The sequence below is a fragment of the Anguilla anguilla genome, chromosome 16 (genome assembly GCF_013347855.1).
Source record: "Anguilla anguilla isolate fAngAng1 chromosome 16, fAngAng1.pri, whole genome shotgun sequence".
Taxonomy (NCBI): Eukaryota; Metazoa; Chordata; class Actinopteri; order Anguilliformes; family Anguillidae; genus Anguilla; species Anguilla anguilla.
The window spans coordinates 36742616-36751167 of record NC_049216.1 but is presented as its reverse complement, the minus strand read 5'-3'; the positions used below and the strand labels follow the sequence as shown (position 1 = coordinate 36751167).

Genomic DNA, 8552 nt, shown 5'->3' with positions numbered 1-8552 from the left:
TAACTGCTGGTAGTGTTTCTACACATCCATAAGTATGTAAGCTGGTCTGGGGTGGGGGGTGGAGGGGTGGAGGGGTGGGGGGGCCAGGCATGAGACAGGACAGGCATGCGGAAGGCGTCCCAAACGTAACGGAGGGGTGTGAATGAGGAAGTGCGGCTTCACTCAGGGGAACGCTTCTCTCTTCCCTGCTCACGGGGGCCCCCACTCTTCTGTCTCTCTCCCCCCCCAGCAGAGGCCTGAGCACAGGCTAATGCTGCGTTTCAGCCGCTTTCACTTCCCTCTGCTCTCCCAGTAAGACGTCAGGGAAAGCCAGCCGCACCCTTCGACCTTAAGGACCGTCTGCCCATTAAGGAGAGACGAACCAGCTTCCTTATGACCCTTCTCACCGTTATACAAGGGAAACACAGAGGGGTATAGATCGAGATGGGATCACGGTACAGAAAGGGTTACACATGCTTACACATGCGTGTACACACACACACACACACCACACACACATGCATATGCACGCGCACTGACACACACACACACGTGCACTCACACACACACGCACTCACACACACACACACAGACTGGGGGCTTTTGTCTGCTGTCACACACTGAAAGAATATAACCCAAACTGTAGGGGTTTTTGCTGGGGAAACCCAAACAATTCAGTGAACATCACCACCGCTCCAGCCCCTCCTTACTCAGCGGTTAATATTATTACATCACCCTCCGGGGTGTGTAAGGATGTGGTTGTCAAAAAGGTATGCCTTCTAGTTTTATTTGCTTAGTCTTATCAATGGGAACCAGGTATGCGTCATTCTTTATGCTCTGCTCCTCACGTTTTGTTTTTCCTGTCAATTCCACCCATAAATAAGAAATGAATAACACGAAAGAAATAACACCTAATACAAATTTCATTTAGTGGTTGAACGTCATTGCAGTACGCTTACCTTGCGTTGTCTACGACTGCCACCTACCGGTTGAAGTTTAAAATGACTGAGTACACAGCGTTTGATCAGGACAAGCACTTAGGCCTACGTTTCAAATGTACAATCTGAAGAATCGCCCACTGGACAAATAACAATTCGCACGTTCTCCCGGGGGTGTAAGTCTGGCAAATTTAAAGCTGACGGTTGTCCGTCCTGCGAGGTAATCACTGATAACAGATAATCAGTTTGGACTGTCGGCCCATAGCCTTCACTGGAGCTTACCACCGCGATATAGGAGGCCATGCAAATTAGCTCGTTTCTCTCAGGTCTTTCAATGGGCCACTGCAAGGAGATGGTTAATTCGTATTTCGTAGTTGAATAGCTTTTCCAAATTAGTTTATAAATGTGTCCTGTTAGGTTAGCAGTCTTCAGTTAACAGCTTCGAAACGTGTACAAGGCAAACGAGTGATTGTTCATTATATTGCTTTTGAACATTTCCACATAATTCTTTGAAAACTTAAATTCTGTACTTGTTTCGGGGGAGGATACCGATTTTTGTCATCCTAATGCATATATGTGGCGACGAAGTCATTGAGGCCCTGACACACGAAATCGCACGAAAGCTTCGTGATAACCTATACCTCACTTTGCCAGTTGACTCTTTTACTTTTCGGAGATTAATTTAGATGTTCATTGCCGAATGTTGCCATTTCGTCCGAGTCATGGTCATCATGGTCTCATGATGATTTGGTAACCTGTTGCTGTTATAGGCCCAGCCGCCCACTGATCAATGATGAAGTGGTGGGCCTAAGCAGTCGAAACAAAAAGACTTAATGATTACTGACAATTGGGGAGTCTGTTTCTTTAGTAATCTACCACAAATATTTCCACTTCATCCATGGAATACAAAATGACCGTTCTTGGCGTTTAAATGCCGTGCAAATCAACATCTCTAAACAGTCTGGTAGACGGGACCGAATGACCGCTAGAGGTCACTGTAAGTCTATTTTCTACTACCCTCAATTAAATACAAATATTCGAAAGTATAGTAAAGTTTTTTTTTTTTCATTCGGTACAAAAGTAGGTGTAGGCCATGTCACTGCCTCGTGGTTTCACTTATATAAACAAAAATAAATGTTCACATGCAATACATTTACGATTTAGTTTCCATTATGGCAAAACAAACTCGTTGAATATGACAGAGAGCCAGTTGTGAAAGTAAAGGTTAGAAGAACACATTCATGTTGAGTAATTACACACAGGCTACTGAGTAACATTCACATGGTAAATGGGATTAAACCCCTTTTAAAGCCTCTTTCCTATAGTGGTGGATGTGCTACCCGCTACAGTCATCCGAGCGACTATCTTCTTCCGCACACTAACACATCTGTTTACACGGCATCTTAACTCAACATACTCTGAGCATTTGTTGTGGGTCTGCCAATATCCAGGACACACTGAACACTATACCCTCGGACTCTTGTGTTGCGTAAGCACAACTTCGTCTGTCTCAATCTTGCAACTACAGAACCTCTTAACGTGAGGTTGTAGGTTTATGCGAGTCGACTACTGTTATGTGTTATGACGCTAATGATTTGGCATGTTCTCCGCTATTTGCCTAAAACTGCACGCGTACACCTTAGCATGCCGATATGGAAATGAGCGTCTGCATGTCTAAATGCTCTTAAATAAACAATGATTCACGGAGTCACGTGTCCATTTCAATTACATACTTACATTGGCTGTGACGTGCAAAGCAATACTTTGCATATACAGTCCTTGTGTGAAATTTGCTACACAAAATAGTCAAGAGCCCTTTCAGTTGTTACCTAAGGAACGGAGTGGTAAACACAGAAAGACCATGGTCTTTGAACCATGGCAATTTCGCCTTGCGGATTGAAAATACCAGAAGAACGGTTTAGGACAGCTGCCAAAACATCATTTTATAATATAGTTTCTACCTGCGTCTGGATAGACAAGGCAGTTTATAATGCAATATTTTATCATGCATTATAAACTCTAGTCACGGTAAAGTTATGATTCACCACAGTGTTTATTTAAAGACGCCTCTGTGCAGCTAGGAGGTGAACCCCATATCTACAGAAAACACGCTCGAGACCTGGCCCTACGTTATATGACCTAGACAGTTTTATAATGATCACATTATAAAAACGCGGCCTCGTTATGTCTTCCTCCTCACCTGCCGTCATGTATTCAGCATATCCAGCATTAATTCAACCACACAGTACAAGCTGCAAGCAAAGATGGGAACCCTGGCTCAACAGACTGAGGCCAGAAACCTGGGAGTGATCTTGGATGCTGACCTCAACTTTAAATCTCACAGAGACAAGGTGACCAAGACTGCATTTTTTCACCTCAGAAACATAGCCAAAGTAAGACCCTTTTTAACTTACCAAGATGCTGAAGAACTGATACACGCTTTTATCTCTAGCCGCTTGGATTACTGTAATGCACTTTTTACCGGCCTGCCCAAGAAGTCTATTGATAAACTCCAAGTTATCCAGAATGTGGCTGCTAGAATCCTAACAAAAACCAAGAAGAGAGAACATATTACACCCGTCCTTGCTGCTCTGCACTGGCTTCCAGTTTCTTTTAGAACTGATTTTAAAGTCTTGTTACTTGTATAAAAAGCTTTAAATGACCTAGCACCTTTTTATATCAAAGATAGCCTACCACCTTATGTACCAACTCGAGCACTTCGCTCATCCACAGCGGGCTTACTTAATGCACTTGTGGTTAAACAGGAAAAAAGGTGAAAGTGCTTTCTGCTATTATGCACCAAAACTCTGGAACACTCTCCCACAAAACATTAGAACAGTAGACTTAGTTGGCAATTTTAAAAAGCAGCTCAAAACCTTCCTTTTTAATTTGGCTTTTAATTAATTTTCATTCTGTCCATTGATACTTATTCATATTTTTATTTCTTGTTTTATAAAATTTGTATTGTTATCTTTTATTTTACTCTATTATATGTATATTATTTTACTTTATTTTCTGCCCATTGATACTTATTTATATTTTTAATTCTTGTTTTCTAAAATTTTTATTATTATTTTTATCTTTTATTTTACTCATTTATTTTACTCATTACTCATTGACTCTTTCATAGTAAATATTTTATTTTATTCGTGTTTCAATTTCAATATGTTTTCCAATTGAACTGTTTTGTTCTTCTATGTTTTGAACCCTTGTGACTGATTATGTTTGCTGTGCTTTTCCCCGTTTTTGCCTTTTGTTTTTATTTTTCCTGTTAAGCACTTTGAGCTGCAGTCTGTATGAAAGGGGCTATACAAAATAAGTTATTATTATTATTATTATTATTATTTTAACAATGGACGACAACAATAATAACAATGATTTAACAATGAACGTTTTACTGTGAATGTTGTTATTTAATTAAGCATATAGGGAGGAGAGACTTGTGAATGCAAAATATGAAAAATTCAACTTCATAAAGATAAACCCTGACATTATTTATTATATCCTGTTATTTAGAAAATACCACTATAGAATTACCATAAAAGTTTCCTATTTTTATGTGCTAATATAGAGCAACGATGCTCGTTAGAGAATTTGATGCAAAAACTTGCCTGCCAGGACTTAACTCTGAGCATATTTTGCATGCGCCCGTGCATTGTTTTTTCTCTCAGCCGTGAATGCGCGCGTACACCGCTTGCACCTTGGCTGCTTGGAAAAGGGAGAGGTGTGATAGCCCGCTGTGGTTTGTGACAAACGCCACTAATAGGATATTTACCTTTAAATTAAAGCGAGGTCTATAAGGAGCAGTTATTCTATAGAGAAACACGCTTGCCCGTTATTTCCTTTTCCCCGGCAGTAACCGGGATACCCCAGAGAACGTCTTTGGTATTTTATATTTAAAAGGCTGAGAGGAGGCTGGGGGATTGGACAGACAGTGATAATTTGAAGTCTTGCCAGGGGTACATTGTCAAATTCAAAAGACATTTCAGAGAACCAAACCATTCACTTTTCTCCCCTATTTTTCTTTCTTTCTTTCACTCTTTTTCACCCGGTTGCAGACCGTTTGAATCAGCCAATAGGCTTTCAAGCTAGGTATATTGGAATGTAAATGAGCACAGCGCGTGCTCCTGGTGCTGTGAAAGCGCTAGATTGTTTATTGAGCTCCCCGAGCCACGCGCCTGGCTCGCGAAGCCGGTGAGCAGAAGAATCACACAGCGGGGCGGGGCCTTCCAGGGAAGCGTGCATCTCTTAAGGGGTGGGGTGTAGGGCGCGTGTTGAAAAAGAGGAGTGCTGCCAAAGTTTGCATCAGATCAGCCAGTGGAGTAGGTGCTATTCGGGTTTGGATCCAAGTCCACTGTGCGCTCCAGCCACACGCCCCACGGGAAGCACAATTGCCAGCTCTTTCGTTTGTTTTGTTTTTTTTTCCGTGCGTGAGGGTGCGTTCGTGCATCCCGTCTTCAAAAGGCAACATTTCCTTTTCTGCAAAATGGACAGCACCACCATCACGACAACGCAAATCACTCAAGGTGCTTATTCTTTCGGACTTTCGGAGGCGTGTGCGACCCTCACGTTGCAAGCCTCTGCCCAGGAGTGTGGCATCTCCAACTCGAGTCACCAGAGCAAAAACAAAGTGCTGAAAAGACAGCGCTCAAGCTCGCCGGAACTCCTCAGGTGCAAGAGGAGGCTCAGTTTCAACGGACTTGGCTACAGTATCCCGCAGCAGCAGCCGGTCGCGGTCGCCAGGCGCAACGAGCGAGAGAGGAACCGGGTCAAGCAGGTCAACATGGGTTTCCAGACGCTGCGCCAACACGTGCCCAACGGCGCAGCCAACAAGAAGATGAGCAAGGTGGAGACGCTGCGGTCGGCGGTAGAATATATACGCGCCCTGCAGCAGCTCCTGGACGAACACGATGCAGTGTCAGCTGCGTTTCAGTGCGGGGTGCCGTCCCCAACTATTTCCAACACCTACTCGGCCGATCCAGAATCGCCTCGATCCAGCTACTCCTCGGACGAAGGGAGCTACGAGCACCTGAGTTCGGAGGAGCAGGAACTGCTGGATTTCACCACCTGGTTCGACAGATACTGACGAGGTAAATGACATCTCCCGCACGCGTGTATTCGCCACCCACGGCCCAGCTGTCAGATGTTAAACCGAGTAGTTATTTTAGCTGGCATTTGACTCTGGTATAATTCGATTTATTCGACAATCTTCGGAAGCCGCTGCCTTTGGTACTAACTGTCCTCTTCTTTAAAAGTGTCGCAGGTGCAAAGTTGAAGCTGGAGAGGAAATCAGCCGGGGTACTTCTGATCGCCGTTGCCATGCTACGGGAGAAGAGGATTACGGGGGTCCCCTGCGCCTCTTTGAATAACTTGGGGGTGGGAGGGGGGAACCAGTTCGTCCGGTCCTGCCGGATAATGCGTCGAGACACAAAGGGATGCCACCAAAACTGTGGAGGGAATGTTATTATTGTTAAACTAAGTGCAATTAATTATATTTGGAACCGTGCGGACTAGTCAGTATCTCCACAGTGACGTGGTACCAGGAGAGTTTAGTAATCGATGCCAGTTCGCCAGGTGAAGGTGCGCAGTGAAGCGCGAGACAGAGAGCAGTATCGGACTACAGCTTATCCAGTTCCCAATATTGGGGAATCGGCAGCAACGTGATACTCAATTTTCTTTCGTATTTCAATTGATGTATATTTTCTTCTCTTTTTTTGTAACATACATCGCATCGAGTTATATGAAGTTTTTTTTTACACACGAACAAATAAACGCAAAGCGAGCGATATTTACTCTGGAAGAACTGCCACTGCCACCTTCCGCGAGCGCGAGTGTGTGTGTTGAGGTACAGGGTGACGCCTGCGAGAACCGTTCTGTATAGATAGGCTAAGTCTTAACCTGCTGTTCAGACCGCTGGATTTATTGTGTTTTGTATAGTCGATTTGTCCTGAATTGGTATCATGGCAAACTATTTGTTCCCAAGAATGATTGAAGTGTTTTATGTATGGAAGATTTTTTTTAAAGGATGCACTTGTGTTCCATGTTTTTCATACTAAAATGTACATATGCAATTTTTTTAACAGATTTATCATATTTTATGTAAAATAGGCTTTATAAATAAAGATCACTCTATTTATACTATATTTTGTACTGTATCTGATTATTAATTTGACAAAGGTTGTAAAACGTGGTAAACTATTGTAATTTCACATCATTTTTCATATGGTGAACTGAAACAAGCTATTGACCAATGGAATACAGCCGACCAGACACGAGCACTGATCGAGAGGGCTCTTCTTACAGCGCGGGCCTCTGTGACCTGTGCGAACTCATTCTGCACGAGCACTTGTAAGTCTTGTATTCGTTTTGTATTAGTGGCACACTTGGGCATCTACCCGTCCAACCGCTTTCAGTGCAGTGCAGTGAAAGTAACGATAATAGATCTCGAGCGCATAACAGAAAGGGCCGCAAACTGAAAAACACTTGATATCAGCGAGCGTGTGTCTACAGAAAATATTCTCCAAGGATGCCCGGGGCCATTTCTGGAGTATATGGTGGATTTTGCGACGTTCTAGATAATTAAAACGCCGCAGCTGCGCAGAACTTAGACTGCAGACACACCTTCCATTAAAAGAGTGCAGTGCTCGCACTTGGTTACCATAGTGAACAAGGAGATTAACATCACGTTTCGCAGGACGCATTTGTTTCTTTTTTATCTTTACCCAATAATTTAAAGGACAGGGGCGATGGTTTCTTGAATGACACGGCTTCTGTGACGGGCAGCTCAGAAGAATGGAACGGGTCAAAATTCCAATCGCACGATTAAGATCAATCTTAAACACACCCCGTGCTGGCGGCTAACTTGCATCCCAACTGCGTTTTTCAGCTCGCGCACGCACCCCAATCCAATAGCTCCGAAATGGGGACCACAACACCCCGTTGTAAGCGCTATTGTACGCGTCTCTGCGGCTCATTATGCGCATTATTCCCTCCCTTTTATTGTAAATAAACATCGTTGCCAAACGAAGCATAAAAAGAAGGAGGAGGGGAAAACCGAACTGAATTTCACCTGCAGCTTTAGCTGTGGAAGTAGAATAGACTCATTCTCAAAAGCCAGGACCTCACATTAATGACGACCGGGCAGGAAAATACGCGCGGCACTGGCCCTGCGATTTCTATTTAAGAAAGACATTCAGCGATTGATGACCCATTTATACGAGACGGGGATTACTTTACGACCAGTGCCCTATAAAGGATTAGAACAGAATAAATTATTTTGTTCAAAGAGGCTGAACGCTCTGAGAGCTTCAAGGCCAACACGAAGTTTTATTTCTTGAAGTTTCAGTTCAGTCTGCTGGTTGAAAGTACATTCTTACTGATCATGGTTGTCTTGTTTACACGGTGACATTGTACATTAGTGATATTTAATATTGTATAATTTGTTTATTTTATTCGCAAATCAGGCGCGTAAATTTGTTACGATCCAGTTCTACCAATTCTGCCAAAATGACAGTAGACGAGAAATTGCCTAACTTCTCAAAAGTTACTCATTGTTGTCCCGCCATTATTGTGAAGCTGGAGGTAGCGTTTATTGGCTTCCCGATAAGTGTACATAGTCCATACCCTTTTTACTGA

At 43.3% G+C, this 8552-nt stretch overlaps 1 protein-coding gene across 1 annotated transcript; it reads left to right on the top strand.

The window, feature by feature from the left end:
* The first annotated feature begins 5117 nt into the window (after window positions 1-5117).
* On the top strand, window positions 5118-7021 carry ascl1b (achaete-scute family bHLH transcription factor 1b). The gene is made up of 2 exons (XM_035396413.1): window positions 5118-6007; window positions 6173-7021. Exon 1 carries the CDS (start codon window positions 5404-5406, stop codon window positions 6001-6003), a length of 600 nt encoding a protein of 199 aa, XP_035252304.1. The 5' UTR covers window positions 5118-5403; the 3' UTR covers window positions 6004-6007; window positions 6173-7021.
* The last annotated feature ends 1531 nt before the right edge of the window (window positions 7022-8552 follow it).